Below are 21,304 nucleotides of genomic sequence, written 5' to 3' on the forward strand. Positions count from 1 at the left end.
CATTTGCAAGGGAACTACAGCTGCAGCAGTGTTCAGGTCAGGCTCAGACATGAATTTTGATCTGCTTTCTTCAAACTCTTTCCTCTTCAACCTGTGGTTCTTTTTCTGGGTTTCATTTAGGTTGGTACACTTAGAGGAGAACTAACACACAGAACAAAAGGGTTTGCCAGGTCAGATCCACCTGCAGGGAGCAGAGTGGGACTTGGGGAGACTGGTGACCCTTTCAGTAGCACTGCTTCACGTGGCGCACCTGCAAATGTACCTTCCCATGATAGCAGTCTGTGCATCTCTTTCACCCAAATCACGGCTCACCTACGTGTGTCCATGCATATGTTCACAACTGCAGCATCCAACACATTTTAAAATCTATTATTATTTTTTAAAGGGTATTTTGGTATAGCATGAAAACAGTCACTTTGGAAATTCCTAGCAGGAATCATCTGCAGGACAAACTATCTTCGAACAAAAAAGTATTCAGGCACAGTAAGCATTAAGATGTGCCACCCACAGACCTTGCTGGCCCTGCCCAGGCTCCTCTGGAGCCCTGGAACCTCCTGCCATGGGCCCCCAGGGCCCCCAGTTCCTGCCTGAGCAACATAGTAGCTGTCTGCAGCTGCATCATGGCCATGCACCCTTCTGGCCAGCACCCTGATCCACCGGTGGACTTCTGGCTTGATCTGGACCTGCCTTGAACCTGTGGGCTTGTGATCACTGGGCTATGTCTGCCCCTATCCCCTAACATGGCACAGGTAATACCTGAAAAAATTAAGAAGGAAGGAAAACACTGTTTATGGGAAAGGAGAAAAATATTTATGTAACTCCTTAAATGTTCCTGAAAATGTGTTTTCTGTTGATGAAGGCCCTACTCTGCACACACTTACATACGTACCTAAAATTAGTCCTGTATGCAAAGACTATGTGCAGAACCAGAACCAACATAATAAGCTAAATGAATCCAAAAGGGCTACTAGGATGGTAATCAGGCAGTGTTTTAATTATAAGTTTTTCAATATGCTGTACAACCAGTCTCCTCAATGCTCCTCTCATCTGTGTGCAAATGCAATCATGTGCACAGTAGTGCAGTGCTTTCTACAAGGCTACAGGCAGAATGACTTCCCAGTTGGAGGTCTGGTGCTTAAACTCATAAATAGACTATCATATTGTAAAGCACTGAGTTTACTAAGGATAGGACTAAGAACTTTCCCCTGGTACTATCCAGGCTCATACTTGAACTGGGAGTCTAGGCTCTGCTGCTAGATTGAGCAATCATCCAGTCCCGCAAGCACTTAGCCTTCTGTCTATCATTACCTACTGTTTAATTATTCCTTCCAACTATGAAATATAGTTTCTTCTTGTGAAAATAACTACAGATTAATTTAAGAACTCAGAAAAGACAGGTTGCTTTCTGTACTTCTGCTTATATGCCAGTTTTATTACCATGGTAACTATATAAACCCCAAAAGAACTGAGAAGTCCTAGAACTGAAAAATTAGATTAAAATCGTACAAGAATAAAAAATGGTGTACCTCGATCAAAGGCCATTTTCACATCTTCAATGTGCTCAGTGAAGCCTGAGACTCTATAGAGGCCCTCGGACTTTAAACCTGAAACAAAAAGTTCTCAGTTAACTTTGCTTCAGTAACTCAACAAATATTCAGGTTTAAAAACAATAAAGCAACAACAACAGATCTAGTAAATGAAGAAAAATATTAATTGTAATGTGAAACTCTGGAGCACTTAAGGCAGGCTCAGGATAATTTAAAATTGGTTTTTAAAGGATTAGAGAATTTTAGAATTTATACTTTATTTTGTTAGGGACATAGTTGACTGTGTTAGAGGAAAACACTGCAAATTGCTAATGGTGGGGCATGTGATATTACCATGATTTATTCATTTTATGTGGGAGATTTTCCATTTGGCTATGATTAATAAAGCTTTAGAGGTCTCCTTTCCTTCTACCAGTTGCTTAATGATAAATAGCAATGCAAGTAAGAAACTGCCTTTCCCTGACAACATTTGTTCCCGGTTTTGCAGTCAGCTTTTACTTATACACAGCTGATAGATGTGATGGATACTCTTCTTCTTCACATCAGTACACGCCTTCTACAGTTCTTAAACCACAAGAGATCTGCTCACTTGCACAACTCTCCCCCCATTGCTCCACACCAACATGAAATGCAGGGCAGCTCAGCAGAGCAGGCAGAGCTAGCCAAGCAGTTACATACATGTTATTTATTTTAATCCCAGAATTATTTATTGTAATCCCAGAACTCCTTATTATGACTATGCACAGTGCTAACTGACTTATAAGATCCTGTACACTTTGTTTTCTTAAGAACAAAATCAGTATCTCACATAGTACTATGGCAGTTAAAGAAAGAAATTTAAAGATGTTGAAAAAACAGAACAGGCAGCCGTTTTTATCTTAATCAATAAATGTACAAGTAAGTGATTAGATCTCAAATGCAGTGTAGCTTCCTGCTATATCATCAGGGTAAAGCTCTTCTGTCTTAGTCCAAACTATTCTTTCTATTTGTCCCTGCAATGATGATATAATCCTGGTGGAGCTTCATGCAGGGGATTTACTTGTAAATCTTTCATTCATTTCAGTAGATGACGTGTGGCTTTGAAACCCCTGTGGCTAGTATCACTGTGTTGCCATGCAGATTACTGGGATGCCATGAATTCAACATTATGAGACTCCTGTGCTGAAGCTATAAGTGACAGGGAAATTTGGCTTATTTGGCAGCATGACATACACTTTTGCTACCCAAAGCAAAAATACACGATCATTACTGTGTTGTGTTGGAGTGGATATGGTATTTCTTCAATCTGGCATGCATCTGCGTACCAAAAACGTGTCACAAGCTGGAGTGTTGGCTGTGACATGCTGCCCGAGCTACGGTATTCATCAGTCAGTAGCTGAGCACCGTGCAAAACCTTGCGCAGTTTGTGACGTATCACAAAACACCACAGCCTGTGACCTCACTTGTCTGAGTCACTTCCAGTCACATATGTCCTTTTGCCCATAATGCCCAGAAAGGTTATTAATAAGGGGCTTGATTTAAACTGATTACTCTGAAATTGGAAGTGTCCCTAGGTATGTGAAAAGAAAATAATGAAAAAAGACACATAAACATGAACTTAAAGTTCACTTGAAAGTTCACCCCTTTCAGAAGTGTAACATAATACATGTTTTGACATGTTTTCAGAAAGCATTTCAGGAAATTGCATTATGAAATGCCATGATTTAATTTTACTAGCTAATGCAGAGCAATGTATCACCTACGCTAAAAAAACCCTTCTCTCATCCTGTCTTCAGCATGCATGAGCATACCACCCTGTCCTAGCTTAGCATGTAATTCAAGTCATCGTCATTTAATTTTTCCTGCTGCTTTCCTAAGCACACAAACCTCTTGCTTCGATCTCTCGAATGCATGAATCCACAACCATCGGTCTCTGGGTATTGTGGGCTTTCACTAGCGTGGTGAGATCGCAGCAGTAGACTCGCTTTATCCTCTTGAGGTCTGGTTGGCAGTCGTTGGGCACGTATTTGGAACATTGCTTATGTACGTTCAACCCACAGTCTGTAAACAAGGTTAGCCAGGTTAATTAATTAATACTAATGCCAACAGGTCTTGTCTAACAATTTATTTCCTTGGGCCACATCAAGCATGTGGCAGAACCTCCCCATCAGTCACCAAAGCTAGAATAAGTAAGCTGGAGATCAGAAAGATGAGCATAGAAATCTGTAAAAAACTTATGGTGGGCAAAGTGAACTCCAGCAAAGCTGTTGAAAAGCTCTAAAAGCTCTGGATGTCCCTCGCACCCCTCTGAGCTGGAGGTGACCACTGGTGCAGACCACTTGGTCAGTTCACTGCTGAACACATAGCTCTGGGTGTTGCATTTGAACACATGGGACTTAGCTTCTGGGTGCTTTAGTTCTGCCTTTTATACAATTAACACAGTAATGACTGTTTTCTGTTGACCAGCTTGTGGCTTAGCACTGCTTATGGGTGAAGGACCTAGGATTCACCTGAGCACTCAAACTGGGACAGTGCTTTAAGCTAGCATGCCTCCCTTCTGCATTCCAGCAGTGTCGCATCTTGGCTCGCTTTGCCACACCAGCAGCTTCCCCATCCCTGTCTGACCACTTCACTGGTGACTAAAGTGTCCCCTGTGTTCAGTCTGTGGGTTGGTTTAGGCATTTAAATGCTGGGAAAGGCGTGATGTAAAAAGTTACTCATTTTACAAGTGGTTCTTACTCCAAAGTCAAATCCTACTCTTGGTTGCACGGGTGGGTTTCTGTTAACTTAAACATCACTGCTTGATCTCCACAAATTGAATTTTTCTAATAGATTCAAATATTCAGCCAAATTAATTTATAAGCCTCAGTAAAGCAAACACCACCGTTGTGAGTTACATTATCTCACATAACTTTGATTCTTGTTTTAATGCCTTCCCAGTCATGCCCATCACTGACGGTACCCTTTGGGATAACATAACACATCTAATATCATCACTAGCAAGTTACTTACTGTTTTTTCATGTTGATTTACTGCCTAAGCTATTAAAAATGTAAACATGACTCTATTACTTGCAGCACATCTCAGTATTATTCTCTATAAAATATTAATCAAGCCAAATCATATAATCAGTACAAACACACCTACATATTTAGCGGAATTGGGTGGGTTTCTGTGTGTTTCTTCATACAGTTATTACTGCATAATACATTATTGTTCTGTGAAATCTAAACAAATGTGAGCAGCTGCAGTTAGGATCCTCCCTGTATTGTCTTCAGTGCTGTTCTACAAGCATGTGAAGTTAAATCCAAGTGCATCTGTCTACTTAGAGTTAAATGTTGGTAATTTAATGAGGGAGAGTATTATCTTTCATACTAAATAAATAAGCCTTTTCCTAAGTTTAATATTTTATATATGTGAACAAATACAGCGCTATGCATTAGCAAGGTCAGTTTTTGCACCCTTGGGTTTCAGATCAAATAGTTTGAAAAGCAAACTACTATTCATGTTCCTCTTTTTTAATGTCCTTCTCATATTCTTTGTGTTACCATTATTCATCTACAGGCAGATAAGATGCAGCAGTAATTGAGACTGCACTTATTAAAACTGTACATTTGTGAAAGGTACTTTGATCCTTCAAACTGCGGTCTAAATTTTAATAACCACCACCTCCTCTGCCCATGAAAAGTAGATGTCAGGGCTGGACATGTTCGGTGCCAGTCTGAGGTCAGGAATGCCTGGAGGTCAGGGCAGGGAGAGGTAAGACAGAAGCATATTCAGGTGAGAGACACTGATGGGATTGAAGGTCCGTAGCAAGGAGTTATGAAATCCCATTTACAATGCAGCAAATACTATTTCACTTGCTGAATACAAAACCTCACGATGTGATGATTATTGCATTTTCCCAAGATGATTATTTTTAACAAAAGAACAAACAAAATAATTAAAGTGCTATTAAAATGCTAATACAGTTACAAAGGCACCAGAAAACTAAACTTTCTAGGAAAATTAAGGTGGTATTTTTTGCTTTCCTTTGAGATGGGCTACTTTAGGCTTACAGCAATGCATGGTATTTTATAAGAAACAGGTGACAGTCTTTTGGCAGACAAGGGCAATTCTCAGTAATTGGTGGCCAAAAAGATGAGTTATGAAGCCTAGCTGTTGGCTGGCTCTGCCATTTCCAAAGCTTGTTTCTTAAGACAGAAAACCATCCAGGGATAACTTAACCGCAAAGATTAATTCTTAATGTATACAGCAATGCACACCAAGGTACTACGGAAAGTATGGCACCCTCAGTGACCGAGAGTCGGTAGCTTAATTTCTAAACCAGCTAATAGGGAAAATGACAATGCCCTAACTTGCATGGGAGGATTTCTTGCCTTGTTCTGTAAAGTAATCCCTACCCCAGCTCCTGCTGGGACTGCAGGCTGGGAGTGGGAGAGATGTCAGAGCATTTCAAAAGAATGACAGAAAATGTGGAAGGGCTACCTGAACACCTCACTCCCTGAGCGATGAGACCCCACATGAAGTTGGCGCAGTATTCACACCAGTGCGGACCTCGAAACGTATGGACCTGTAATATAAATGGGGGGAAAAAAAAAAAGAAATGGGATCATTGGAGGCAGATGGTCTGACAGATGGAACAACTGAAATGGATAAACAACAGAAGACTCAGTAGGAGTAAATCTTTAGCACACAGTGCCCACATCTTTCCAAAGTCTAGATGAAATAAACCATGGGAACAGAAATTTGCTTTGATCTTGAAGTTTATCTTTCAATAGGCTTAACATAACAGAGAACTGAGCTGTGTATGACACTGAAAACAAATAATTTTTGCTAACTGACATTTTAGCCGTAGCAGAGGGGAGGAAACCAAGTTCACTAGTCAAAGGAAAAAAAATATAAAACTAATAATCCAAAGAACCGTAGTCAGTGCTTTTATTTGACGAGTTCAAACAAAACAGGAATGTTTCTGATATTCAAATGCTCTTCTTCAACAGATCACTTGAAAATAGGGGAAATGCAGTGACTGAAAAGTCCCTTTGAATGCACCATGTTTTGGTTCCCTGTAACTGTGTGTGGCCACACATCTGATGCAAGACCCATGTTTTAAGAGCACCACTCAGGTTTGAACGCACTATAACTATGGTGTTACATGTGCATTTCTATGCGATGACACCGAACAAAACTCAAGGTGACTGCTGTAAATTTGTATCAGGGATGAATGATTTGTGCAGCCGTTCCAGGCAGCGGTTGGGTAATGATCTGATTTTGCACGCTGGAATCCATTAGTGATAAAAGCAAATGATACCCTTCCTTACTCCAGGAAGTAAACTGAACTCGCATAGGGAAAAGATGTCAGTAGGCTTTTTTTCAGTAGACCAAACTTCATTTTGCTACAATCCACCCATGAGTAAATAAGGAGGAATAAAATGACCTGCATGCTAACAGAGCTCATGGTCCCCAGCCAGGTTTTGCACACCACCACTGCTTCCTCTACTGCTCTTCCAAAGGTTACAGCAGCAGACCTTTTTAAGGTGTATGTTCTGGTAAAGTAAGCATTTCATTTTCATTGAAAAGATGAATAAATAATGAGGTCTGCGCCTGTATGAATGGACATGGTATGAACTAGTTCTGGCCAGAGACTTAATTGAACTTAACAAAACATAAATCATGCACACTCTGGCTGCTAATGCTTCCTTTTCCTTCTCTCTGCTCATTTACCCGTTGGGCAGATGGCTGAAAGGCCACTTCCAACCCCAGGATGTAGAAAGCTGCTCTTTTCATATAGTAAAAAAAATGGTCATTGCCCTTTTCAGATAAACTTTGTGAAGTTTAAAGCCAAGCATGTGGGTTGCTAATGCTTTCACCCCATTTGTCTGCAGGATCACACCTACACAAGCCTGTACTCGAGTCCATTCCCCAGGAAGATGAAGTATTGTGATTTTAATACAGACCTCTCTTTCTGATTTAGCAATAAAAATGTGAGCCTGACCACAAATGACTCCTGACCAACTACTCATAGCCAATACTTGCATAAATAAGCTTAAAGCAATAGTAATTCCTCCTCCTTTTTCATAGTAAAAGGTCAAAACTGGAATCTCTGACTAGTCATATTTATCTTTCAAAATGGTATTTTATCTCTCAGAAAAATGTGTATCTCCGGGAAACAACACTTTGCAATAGAGTTTGAGATAGACAGATTGAAAGATCTTATTTTGCAGGGTGGGTAGCATGAATTTCAGACATGGCTTTTAGTGGGGGCAAATGGCTGTACCTAACATCAGCTGGTGACCAGAGTTTCAAGCTTATGCTCTCTGTGACCTTCAGTAGATACAAAACTAAGCTACAACTAATTATGCCTGCATCTTTACCATTTTTAGACTGATAACCACATAATTAGTAGTTTTTCGCCTGTGTTTAATTGTGGGTGAAAATCATCTGCTGTGGGAAGGTAGCTAATGTGTCTTCTGCTTTGCAGCAGTTTACAAAACTAACCTTGTGGGAAGTGGCTGCAAAAGGTTATTCAGGAGTTTTTAAATGGTGGAATTTCATATTTAAAGCCCATTGCAGTTGCTAGGATATTTGTGGCCTACTTGTTCACTTTACATAAAGCTTATTGCAGTGGATCTTGCTGTGGCCTATTTAGAAAATGATAGCTAATTATTCCTTGATGTCTCCTGTCATTTAATGGGAAAGTCATCAACTCTGACCAAGGACGCCACCTGAGAAGTGCTGACTGTGCACCCGTCCCTTGTTCCCTTCAGCTTGGTGGCCCTCAAAGGTTAACTCTCTTCACTCATTCACTTCCATTTTTCACAGATCTGCATTTTAGCCCAAATGGCAAGTTCTCAGCTGAAATGCACTGTGGAAAGCTAGTCTTGGTGGTTTCTGGTGAAGTGGAAATAGGGAAATACTCGCTATCTCTAACTGGAAAAGGGAGATCTTCCAAAGTTTCTAGATGAAGGTGCAAAACATCTGTTAAGATGCAGTTTTGAACTAAGTCACTTATGGCCTGCCATTAATTTTAAAGAAGTAATGAAGGAAATCTGTTCTTATGAGCACAATGCCCGAATGCAGCCCGAAGCTTGCACATAACACTTTTGAATGGTAATTGGGAGTTTTGCCTCCAAGGTCTTAGGGTTTTGAGATGGGTTTTTAGGTTTTGGCCCATCCTTTGTAACTGCATCATTACAAATGGACTGGACTTAGATTTTACGGAAACGTGATCAAAATCTATTTATTACTGGTCCCTGCCCCATCCTGCAGTCTCAGGTGATCTCTCTGTGTACACACAGCATAGGCTCAGGCTGCTTGGGCTACAGTTGACACATAATTCCGACTTTAAAAAAGAATTTACAGGAAAATATTTCCTCATATAAGCCAAACCCATGACATTTCAGACTATACATGGCACTTCTCTTGTTTTAGTGTTTCTTCTTCTTTCCGCAATGTCTAACCCCTAACATCTTAGCTTCTTCACTTCTTTTCTTTCCAGATCTTTCAATGAAAAGTTAATTCTTACAATCGTCCTCTCTTCTCTGCTATACTGTCTCACCCAATACTACACTGAGTGTCTCTTCTTATTGCCTTTCTGTGCTCTCACCTTTGCCTTTTGGCCTTCTGGAACCCTTGTTTTTAAACAGCAGAACTCCCTCCATGGGTGCTATCTCATTCAGGTTTAGTCTGTGTCTGAGCCGTTTTCACAGAGAGAGAAACTGAGACCGAAGTGAAGCAGTGCCCACACAGTGGCAGAACAATAAAATCCCTTAAGCAATATTGCAGAAACAAACTAAAAAAATTGAATTGAAACGCATGTTTTTTTATTGGCATTATATAGTGCTGTTTCTGTGACAATTTTGTTATTTATGTGATTGGGTTTGAAGACTTTTCTATTTGCCTCCAAAGAAAACAAGTTTTTTTCAGACTTTCACCTGAATACATGTAAATTTGTACTCTCCTGCTGAACCTGAGCCATTTGCAGGGAAGAAAAGCTGACTCTGCTGTTATTTTTATTTAAATACACATAATCTTCATGATGTCTGTTAAAAAATGCCTCCTGCAAACCCTTTGTCTCCCAGAAGCAGTGTTTATCTGCAGTGATTAACACAAAGAGAAATTTATCCCAGAGACTTTCTCCCAGTAGATCTCCTGACCTGTCCATGATCAGCTGCCTTTACTCCCCTAGCCTGCCTGCAAACGGGATTTGCCCGTGCTATAGCAGCAAACAGGCACAATAGTGTGGAAAATGCATATTATTCAACTGTATTCGCTCACTTAAAGCAGCGCAGAGGCCCTCTCATGAATTCCCAGCCTAGAACAAAATGCATGGAGCATCCCTAAACTCCATGCTGCTGCCCTCGGGCATGAGGTTGACCTCACCGCTAGCTGGGACCCCACTGAAGCTGGCAGGTAAAGCACATCCCAGAGAGCCTGCTGGATCCTAACTGTAACAAGATGCAAGACTTTACAATCCTGTTAGGCTGACGCCCACATAGTTACAGAAATACCTCTGTCTTTCTAAACAGGGCTTCAGAGATTTATTCTCTTTCCTGAATTGTGGTATGTCTGCACTGGCTTATGCAAAGTTGTCCCACCAGATGCCAGCTCCAAACCTAAATCCATGTGACTGCGTTGTGTGCCCAGGATGCACCCAGCTTAACAAATCAATCTGGATACTAAATCTTTTTTTGTTCATTTGCCTTCAGTGCCCTGAAATTCGGAACTGAGGCTAAATCAGAAAGCACAGATGCAGAGAAGGACATAACCTGGTGCCCTCATGCTCCAAACTCCAACGGTCCCTTTTAACTTTTATGTTAGCTTGGAAAGGATGGAGGGAGAGCCATCCTTGCCCTGAATCTGTGCTTTGAGTCTATTTTTGCCTTTAGTTCATTCTCTCTTCCAGTGGGTAAGATCTTCAGTGTAAGATCTACAAAAATCTCAGCAGCTTCGTGAAATATGTGTCCTTCATTTTTAAGATTCTTCGTGGCTAAAGGACAAGAGCTAAAGAGTGCCTGTTTGTTCATGAAGAATTGCCTGTGACAAGGTTATGAGGGACACTGTGACCTGTAACCTTTGTCCCTATGAACTCAGACGAATGATATAATACCCATCAGTCTTCACCTAAAAAATGGGGAAGACAACTTTCTGAATGTCTGCAAAATAGTGTTTTCCATCAGATAAATCCCATATCATCATAGCCTGAGTGCTGTCAAAAGCCATTAAGAATTTTGTCCCAAGACCCATAAAGCCATTCTTTCTTTTAAATAACTTCTTACCCCTTTAATGTAGTGAATATGGAATATATTAAAGTTATAGACCTGAATTTAGCCATCTTTTAAATCTAAATATTCTACTCTAAGCATTCTATCCATGTTTTTTTACAACAACTAGACATGTTCTAATATATTCCTTTGGAAAATTAACTGTATTTGCATAGTGAACATACTTCTTTGTTAAGTAAATTTAACACTTCTGACTGGCCTTTCTGGACATTTTTTTTAAAATGTTTCTTCCCTAAGTATTTATTGACTTTATTAGGATAAAACAATAATTTTTTGCTGTCATGTGTTTGAATACATATATATTTTAATCATGTGATTTTCCAGTTAAACTATGACTCTTTTGAAACAGAAAAGAACAGAGACTGTACAACAGCTAGATTGTGCAAACGCAAAGTTAACTGGGCACATGTCCAATTATAAATCAAAGCCAAAACAAGGGGAATTTTGAGGAGGAAAGAATGCACGGGTCAAAGTGGAAAAAAGTCTCAGTCATGAGAAAATATTTTCTAGTTAAACTAAAATAGTTTTCATATTAAAATGATAATGAGGGCAAAACCCAGAAAGAATGAAAGCTGTTTTAATCAAGCAAAAACCCACAAGAGTATTTTCCCTATTTCCTTCAGTGCCGATCAGTGAGATAAATATTGACTTTTCTGTAGACTGGGTCAAGGAGGGGGAATAAAAAAAGAGGTGCTATTATTTGCCTTGCTCACTAATATTAAATTATTGATTTACGAACTACAGTAGAGGTACTGCAGAGGAGAGCAATGTTTGCATGGCAGAATATGTAGAAAAATAAGAAATGAAGCTTTTTTGCTAAACCAGGAAATCAGTGAAATAATTTTAATCAGTACTTCTCCTTTTTTGACAGGCCTGAGTTACAGAACACTCTCCTTCTGCTAACGAGCTGAACTATTCTGACAGTGACCCAGATCAGCATCCTCAAGGAGCATTAAGTAAACTGAGGTTTCAAAGCTGAGATGCATTCCTTTCTTGTCTTGTTACTGCCTCTTATTCTCTCTGTATCCATTCCGATAAGCATCAAACCGCAATTTGACAGCATTAGATACAGTAACTGGCTGGCATACTCCAAAACCAGCACAGTCCTTTTGGCAAAACATTTTAGTACAAGCTGCCTGGAAGGTCCTTTTCCAAAGCTGAGTCACTTCCCTGCTGCAGCATGCCAGACACAGCACTTGGAGAAAAAATCCCTAAGAATCTGATTTTATATATGTAAGACAGCAAAAAGATGATCCATTTAAACATCCCTGTGTTTGTCCAGCTATTTGGTTTAGTATGACAAGCAAACCTAAGCTCAGTGGGGCTCTGAGAGCATTTCCTTAGCATATGGTGGTGGAACAAAAGCTAGGGGACAATACCACCACTGTGGTCTGCTTTATTTGTTAGGGAGTATTCAAGCTCCCTCAACTTCATCTGAAACAGAAATGGACCAAAATTTTTGCTGGTAAAATGCTACTGGCTTCTTTTGAAAAGAGGCCTTTTTTTTAATTTAAAAATGGATACACTTATGACAATCAACATGAAGTACTTTGAATAAAAAAGAAAAATTAATCTGTGCAAAAAGAGCTAAAATGCTAGTCAAGTAGTGTAGTGAGTAGCAAAACTGTTATTTGGATGAAGTGCCTATATAAAACCACATTAAGAATGCAGTCAAGGGAACTTAAAGTAGAAAGAAAAATACTTTTTTCAACACTTTTCTCGAAGTATCGGTGGGTGTGTGAAAACCCCAGCACATCAAAAAATAAAATGTGAGGCATCTAAACAGAACTTTTTAGCTGAAAATAATAGGAAGATGTGCTTACCTTAAAATTGTGTGCTTTTTCATAGTTGAAGTGGTTGTCATTTTGAGTTAAGGCTGCTCTTCTGACCAAGGAGGTGATCTGTGAATAGGCAAAGAGTTTCAGAGGTTGCCACAAAAGTGCCCCCTTGACTCCCACCTTCACCCCCAGGGCCACGGCCAGGAGCTCTTGGCGCTTCCTTCCTCGCTTCGACTTGTGAACAACAGCACAGTTTTTGTCATTTTCCAGCCACAGATCCTCTGAGAACATAGCGCTGGGATCCCAAATCTTTTCCCTGTCTTCCTCGGCACCCGGGAGCCTGACTGCAGTCAGTACAGTACAGTTTGTCCAACTGCTTCTGATGTTAGACAGCAGATTTGAAGCAGCTGCAGCCCATTCTGCTGAGACCTCTGGCATGTGACTTGAATGGGCCGTCTTGTGGGATGGAAGGAGCTTCTGCATCTGAATAAGTAACGGCCTGTGCCGTGTGATTTCTTAAGGCAGATGTGTGTCTTGAACAATAGCCCGAATTCATACACTGAGCAACCCCCCCCACCACCCCCACCCTCCCTGAGCGGTGGTCTCCAGCTAGGTGCTGCCGAAATGCCGGCCGGCCGGCGAGGGAACAGTGTTACAGCTTCATGCCCAAAGGCATTTCCAGGAACAGATTGCTTCAACTCCGCAGTGTGTTAAAAATGAACAAACAAACAAAAAGCCCCAGGAAAGCCCACACAACTGAATCTGATGCTGCATCCAATTATACTCAGACTCAGAGACTTATCAGCCAGCAGCCTGCATGCCAGCAGATTAAGCCCTTAAACCCATGATGATTGTTTAATCTTACAGGCTAAATATCTCCCCACTGACCACCCCCTACTCCCACTCCCCACCCCACCCCACCCCCTACCCCGATATCCTGTATGAGGGGAAAAATCCAGCCGCACTCCAAGCATTAATAGCACTTTTATGCCATCTATTAAACTAGAGCATTTTGTCAGTGTGCACGTGGTAGCATGGAACTAGCTCACTGTCGGGGAAGTCGAAAGCCCAGCTAGGATGATGCAGGCTAGGAAGCCCCCTGAGCCCTGTGCCGCGCTCGAGTGAAGGCAGCAGGGGAGCTTCACACAGATGTAGGATGCCCATGCGCACAGCCCCGATTACAGAACACGGTCTGCATGGTAGCATCAGCAGTCGTCTCTGCTCCGCTTACATGCCTCTATAGATTTAGGGGGAGGGAGGGAAGGGGCAGAAATTGATTTCTAAATAGAGCCCAGGGACAGGATGGATCTGGACCCTGACCAGTCTGTGCTACAGCTTGCAGTGCTACTTTGAGGACCTTGATTCACTTCTTCACAGGCCGGCAGTTCCCTGTCCCAGGCCACAGAAGATGTGTGACACTGAGCATCCCCTGGGAAGCACATTCAGCGCCCCCTTCCCACTGGCTTCCCTCCCTCCAGCTCCCCATTCCTGCTTCCTTAGTGAGTATGCCCATTCTCCACCCATAAGAAGAGGATAGGAGTTACCTGCTGAGCATGGCACTGTGAGATTGAATTCTCTAAGGTGTGGCTAATGCAACAGAGCAAACTGGGGGGCCATCAGCAATACTAGCAAAACTGCCTCTTTGAACTAGAGACACTAGAGACCACATCAGCCTTTTATAGTCTGCCTCACTTCAACTTACCCAGAAAACAGGTGAAATTAAAGTATTTAATTCACTTCTGTTAACTTGTGAAGTTGAACTTGCCTCTGTTTTTTTTCAGTCTGCTTTTACGTCAGGCTGAAAAGTCAAAAAGGTTCATCTAATTCACTTACTAAAACCCCCACCATATAGACTGCCTGCTCTTAGTAATAGCGATGCTCTCCTGATTTGAAAGCCCATGGGGACAGATGGTCAGCCATCAGTAACATCAGGCCATGCAATTTCAGATAGTGCCCTACTTAGGGTTTTCAAGAAGCTGTGCAACCTGCAAAATCAGCTTCACAGTTATAAAATGATGCACTTACTTCTATGTATAGCATACCTAAATTTTTTCTTTTCCAGGTAACTCACAGCATCTCTTTATCCATGCTCCCACACTCAAAGCTTCTGCTCCCTGGTAGGGAAGACTTCCACACAACCCCATTGCTCCTCGAGCCGTTGCTGCCTGCCTGGCCTTTCCCCAGGGCTTGGCACTGTTACCTGACCGCTGTGACAACTGGCTGTAATGTATGTATGAACATTGCTCTGCCTGGAGGAAATCCCTGCTGCTTTTCCATATGTCCTCCCACTACTGAGTCCCAATTTCTGCTGGCTCAGGACCTTTATCTGCTTTCCAGCAGATAAAGACAAACTACAGTTCCCCAGCTCGCTCTCAATGTATTTCAAGAGATGAGGAGTACATGCCACTTCTGACCCCAGCAGTGGCAATGGCTTCAGTTTGGGGCCATCAGGAAGGAAACTCTGGAGCAGCTTGAAGTTCTTACCACACTCCAGTTTCTTTCCTCAGTACCATTTTAAATGTATTTACATTTATCTGGAACAAAACCACCAAACTAGGTCTAAGTCATTAGACACCTCTGAAGCTACAGCATCTAAATCCCCCTATATACATAAGCTACTTTCTCTTTGACTTCCAGCCTAACAGATCCAAAGTCAGAGAGAGGTCAGTTTCCTAATAATGCTCTAATATTTGTATTTGTCACTAGACTGATAAAAATCCCATTATATAACCAATATTTTTTTACATAACTTGGCAGATTTGATACTCAAGCTACAGGCTTATGATGATACATCTTGGAATTTCTATTTATTAAGCTATTTTTGGAATATCAGAGTGTCATCCTGGGATCAGACATACAGTACTGTATTTGATGGAAACTCTGAGTGTTTGCACAGAAGCACTAACCTTAATAGACTTGGAAGAGGACAACTCAGCCAGACCAGTTCATATGACTAAGGCAGATCAGTACTTACTGTTTATCATATATGAAATTTTATTTATCCCCTACGTTGCTTTTTTCTGCCTTGCTTGGGCCCTGTTTAGACAGTTGTTAAATGGGATCCCTTGCAAACACAGGATGTGTACAGAAGGCAACAGTGAGTGCATCCTTAAGAGTCTTAATCATACAAAGCCCTACCAGGTTTGGTGTCTAAATGGTGCTGTAAAACAGATGAGCTGGACTACGTATATAACCCTTTCTCTCTCTAAATATAATGCAAACAGCAGCCGTAATAAATTCTCAGCAGCAACTAGTTCCAACACACTGATACCATAGGTCAATCCCAGTGCTCTTCTCTTTTACTTAATACAAAATTTACTGCATGTGGTATCAACACATTCAAAGAGCATCTCTTGATCAAGTTAGCAAGTTAGCCTGCAGCTAAGGAGGAGAACGCTGGTGGTTAAAAGTATTATTGCTAGTTGTCATCAAACATCTAAGCTAGTGAAGGCTGAAAGACAAATACAGGTTGTCTGCATTTTCAGACCAAAGGATTTCTGCATAACATGTGATTCTAGTTCACTAGTCTTTCTGTAAAACACATGTGCTGTATATCAAACTGGGCATTTACAGCAAAATAAATGTAACTGAACAGGATAACATATTTCAAAGTAGGGGGGGAAGAGAGGGTGACTCAGCTGTTGCACAATTTCCAGCATGCCTTTGCAAAGTGCGCTGAACCACACCATTGTCTCTCCCCTCAAAGACTGGCGTCTTGTTTGCTAACAAAGGCCTCAGGGCTAGGAAAGAACAAATTGTAGTATGAAAAGCTTTTGGTTTTGTACATGTGGCATGATTTCTGCTGTAGTCATGTGGGCAGTGTTGAGTACTCACTGGATGCAAGCAGCAGGGGAACTTCACAGCATGCCACCCAGCTCCCCCATGCCAGCTCCAGTGTGGCAGGAAGGGACACTGCAGGAGTGATGGCTCTTGCCCTCCTGCCACCACCGTGCCCACCCCTGGCTGGCAGGGAGAGGGTACTGAGTGGCAGGCCTTTGGCTCCCGCTTTACCTGCTGACGGGCACTGCTACAGCAAGTGGAGGAGCTGCATGGGCACGTCTCCTTGGACGACACCACAAGTGAAAGGGAGATCGCTTTGTGATGAGGAATTGTGACAAATCCATGAGTGATCTTTGACTAAATATACTGAACTCTGCACATAGATACAGTCATAGGTCAAAGAGAGTCCTGTTTCCTCGCAGGCACGGCATACTCGGTAACATCAGACAGATTATGTTTATTCAATTGCAAACACGCCGTGGAGATGACACATGGTGCCGGAATCTTGCATCTATTGGTTTTTTTCTGGTTTTCTCCCACAGCGCTCTTCCCACGATGTGCTCAGGAGACAATGCCAAAGAAGCCAGATCTTAGCAAAACACAGGGCATGGAGGGGAAGTGGTGGCGGAGGCTAGTCAGCCAAAGGTCTGCCATACCACAATGCTGCCAGCCTGTGCCTCCCACTGCCATGACACCAGCAGCTGCCATTAAAAGGCTTCAGTGCTGCTGAAACAGTGGGAGGAAACAAGCTCCAAGCAGAAAACGTAGTGAACATGAAGCAGAGCATGATGCCTGCAGAGTGGCACTTGCCAACCCGATCTTGCAAACCCCACTTTCCTAAGAAACTCTCCCTCTGGCGGGAAGTTTCTTTGACATCAATTAGGTGAACGGACACTGCAGAGGTGAGCTTGGCCAGAAAACTCCACAACAAAAAGCTTGGTGTTAGAAGGAAAGGAGTCAGACCACACAGAAACCGAGCTGCTGCTGCTCTCTGGTTTGCTTTTTGGGGGAACCCAATCTACTTGCTCCCAAAGAATCAAAAATAAACAAAAATACTTGTAGACCTCCTCTGATTAACAGCACTCCAGCTGCAATCACTGAGAGTCTCCCCCAAACACAGGTCTGTCTGGACTTCTCAAGGGCGCTGCCTTGCCCTCTGAAAAACCAACATATTCATAATAAAAAGTCTCTTATTTCCAGCACAAAACTTCCTTTCAGGTGAGCTGGAGCCCAGTAACCTGGACATTGTCATTAAAAAAAAAAAAAAAAAAAAAGCAATGAGTTTTTTTTAAAGGATTCAGATATACCTATAGTTTTGCTTTTTACTCCTTAAGAGTTTCAGCTTTCTTGTTTTTAATAACCATCAGTTCCTCTGCAAATCATGAGCCTGAGGAGCTGTTAACAATAGGCATAAGTGTTTATGGCAGGAGATTACCTACACTGGGCTCCTATTCTGGAGAGCGTGGGTGCACTTCCATCACTGCCAGCCACACCTCTCTTCTAAGGATAACCCATTTCAGGGCAAAAGGAACCGCTCATTTAGGACTCCTCCTGCAATAAAGGCTCTGAAGTTAAAGTTATTAAAATTTTAATCTTCAGAACTCTCCTAAGTTAGTGTGATTGCCTGTTTATTAGCATCGCAGTGACCCGTTGTCATTTTAGATGCACTGACACAGTATTCGGTCCCCTCCCCCACAGATAAAAGACATAATTTACCTACAGCAAATGGAAATACAATCCCCCTTAAACTTCAGATCCCCTTTCTAAATCCTTCTCAAAGAGATTTTTCTGTACGCATCATGATTATTTTTCTCAAAACAATGTAGTGAACCAAACAATACAACAGCCAAAGGTGAAATGCTGTAGAATCAGGAAGTCACAAGAGAGACTATTATGAAAATAATAGTTGTTGTAAGCCTCTTATAGAGTATTAATATAATAAACTAGTGTCTATTTTGGAACAACAACTGGAGGTTACATTAAGTGGTATGCAATTACATAGCCATCTCCAATTAAAAAATAAAAAAAACTTTTATACTGTCAGGCAATTGTATCAATGCATTAGGCTATCTATTTCACATCCACTATTCTATTTAATATATCTGAAATAGTATTTTGATTTCTTATTTTTGTAAACCATAATAAATATGCATTGTGTTAAAAATACCATGCCAGTATCAAGGAAGAAAGAGTCCAGAAATAAGGAAAGAATCTAGGTATAGTATGAACTAATTCAGCGATTCCCTCAAATAACCCTGTAGAGATTAACACGGTACCAGCAGGTCTAGACTACTTACTGCCTCAACTTCCTTTCCTCCCACTCTCTCCTTTATCCTTCCCAATCCATCTCCATACTTGTCAAGGTTATTAATGATGTTTTCCTGGCCAAGTCTGTGATCCTCTCCTCTGCGCCTAATATTCATGACCCAAACGTTAGCAGAGGGATGAAAGAGTGGGGGCATGAGGGCTAAGTGGGGCAGATGAGAGCAGAGCCAGACGCTGCTGCCATTTCTGCTGCCATGAAGGAAGAAGAGCACCAGGTCCCCTGTGGTGGGGCGGTCAGGAGCCACTTCATCTGCAGATAGGGCTTTCTTAGGGAAACTGCACTGAATTTATTTATGAATTACTTCTTTTTCTCTGTGTGGATGCAACACGTGATTAACTGATTTTGACTGTTTGACTGACTACAGTGTATGTGAATGAATATTGTTATCACAGCTATCAATTAAGGCACATCTATGACAACAACTGATCTGTAGGCAAACAAATATTCAGACATAATATTAATCCTGATATTTGTAAAAAATCTGCAATGATCCCATTATTCTGTCAATTATATTGTTTGTGTTGACAACAAAACTAACAGACTATTTTTCTAACAAATGGACATTTAAGGATAGAATGGTTGGACGGATGGACAGACAGACGGACGGACGGACAGCAGGTGTCTAACCTAAAACAGTAAACTGATGTCTCTTTGTAGCCAAAGGAGAAAACTAGAAACTTCCAGACAGTGATTCATCCTTTTCTAAGACAGATCAAGTTTAAAATGGGTGAGATTGAATTGCCTTCTTGCAGTTCATTTATGGATCATATAAGGAAATTAGATGATTCAGGTAGAAACAGATTGCTTACTTTAAGATATTAAAAATTAGTTAAGATTACTATCTCCCTGAACTCTTTTCTATTTCTATTTTTCTACTATCTATTCGATTTTAGAATAAATGAAGTAAGGAATCAGCCTCAACCGTATCTATCAGTAATCATTTAATAATAAGTGTACTTTGTTTTGGTTGTCAATACTTCCCATACTTTAGACCTGGCTAAGACTCATGCTCTGGAAACACGGAATACCCAGTTTACTGTATCATTTGTTATACAGCTGCATGTAACCTTTATAGGTTTCTCTGGGCTCACTGGATGAACTTTTTCAAGAAGTATAACTATGGAGGAATTAGTCTGTACTTAATACAAGTTTCTGATGCTAATAGGTTGCCAGTATGTTGACATTTCACCCACAGAGGAAATAGCCTAGCAACATAATGAACTTAATATGATATACAATGGCCTCTCCAAATTAAGAGGGAAGTGACTCGTGCTTTCTGCAATATATGGGACTATTAGTCAAGAGACAGAGATTTAAAAAAATATCCTAAATATTAAAGTTTTTATCCAGACCCCCAGCAGATGCCACCTCAGCACCACGAGAGCTATACAAGTACATGACCTGTTCATCTTTCTACATTTTCACTATGAAGCTCTTGCTTTCTGAAGAAACAGCACTTTGTTTAGGAAAGCCAGCTTGTCATTGATTAAAACCATCATTGCCTTGCAAGGAGACTGCAGAGCTTGAACTAGAGCCAAACCTGCTGAGTCACCACAATGAAGTGGAGAAGTTAACATGCTTACTTCCCCATCTGGGGAAAGAGAAGAAGGCAAGAATGTCCCTTCTGAGAAAGGAGAAGCCTGGGCTTGAGGCGCAGGGTCCTTGAAAGGATGGGAAAGGGGCTAGAGGCACCTAGAGTGCAGCAGTCCTGCCCTTGGGGCCTTTCGCCTTGCTAGTGTGGAGTTGTCATTAACCATAACTGCTTGTGCATTGAAGGAGCTGGTTGATTGCCATGCTCAATCACAGGGTTAAACTGAGGACCATGTTTGGTGAGACTGCATTAAGTCTGTTTAATCAAATGAATGAGCTTGATAATAAATCCCAGTGTTACACAGCTACTATGTTGTATAGCTGGTGGGCATAAGGCCTGGATGTTTGACGTATGCCTCATTACACACCCAAATGCATACATAGCACTGTACACAAACACTTACTTCCTCACTTTGGGGATAATTCTTATTTCTCTGTCTCAGATGCTACTACACCCTACAGCCAGGTGTTATCTCAAAGCAGCACAGTAACTGGCTGTCTGCTCTCAACACAGAAAACTTAACACAACAAAAATAATTGCAATACAAAAAAATAAACCACAGAAAGTTCTTCTGTTTCTCACTTTTGAGTTCTGATACTATATGCTGGTGGGAGTAAAAGTTTCTCAAGAGTGAGACCAACTCAGCATTGCAACATATGCTCTAGGCTGAATCTTAGGGACCACAGTCAGAGATTCTGTTCATATAGAGAAGCAAAAATCCACCCCTCCTGGGATTATGACAAAACGTGGAGGAAAACAGGCTTCAGGAAAGTTTCCCAGAAACCACAGAGTCAGACAGCAATGGCATTTGTGTTCGGAGCCACTAACCTCTCAGCCGAGCCAGCTGATCTCTGGAGGGGCTGTAAAGCAACACCAGAGAGCTGCCAGAATGTAAAGTATGCTGTGGCAGTCTCGGGAACCAACAGCAGCGCCCTAAGTTTTGCCCCAGCTCAAGCCAGTTTTAAACAAGAGACTTTAATGTGGGTTAAAGAAGTAATTTCTGGAAGTGGAAGAGAACA

The 21,304-nt window shown here is 41.5% G+C and overlaps 1 protein-coding gene across 2 annotated transcripts in view; it reads right to left on the bottom strand.

Annotated features, from left to right (window-relative positions):
* CHN2 (chimerin 2) overlaps positions 1–21,304 on the bottom strand; it is a 163,349-nt gene that overhangs the window by 12,998 nt on the left and 129,047 nt on the right. For both annotated transcript variants that reach the window (XM_080386502.1, XM_080386503.1), the window contains 4 exons: positions 12,634–12,711; positions 6,015–6,099; positions 3,414–3,587; positions 1,527–1,604 (listed from right to left, as the gene is read on the bottom strand). In XM_080386502.1, coding sequence (XP_080242628.1) covers positions 1,527–1,604; positions 3,414–3,587; positions 6,015–6,099; positions 12,634–12,711 — 415 coding nt within the window. The remainder of the gene's footprint in view (positions 1–1,526; positions 1,605–3,413; positions 3,588–6,014; positions 6,100–12,633; positions 12,712–21,304) is intronic.

The sequence above is a fragment of the Falco punctatus genome (assembly GCF_963210335.1).
Source record: "Falco punctatus genome assembly, chromosome: 4".
Taxonomy (NCBI): Eukaryota; Metazoa; Chordata; class Aves; order Falconiformes; family Falconidae; genus Falco; species Falco punctatus.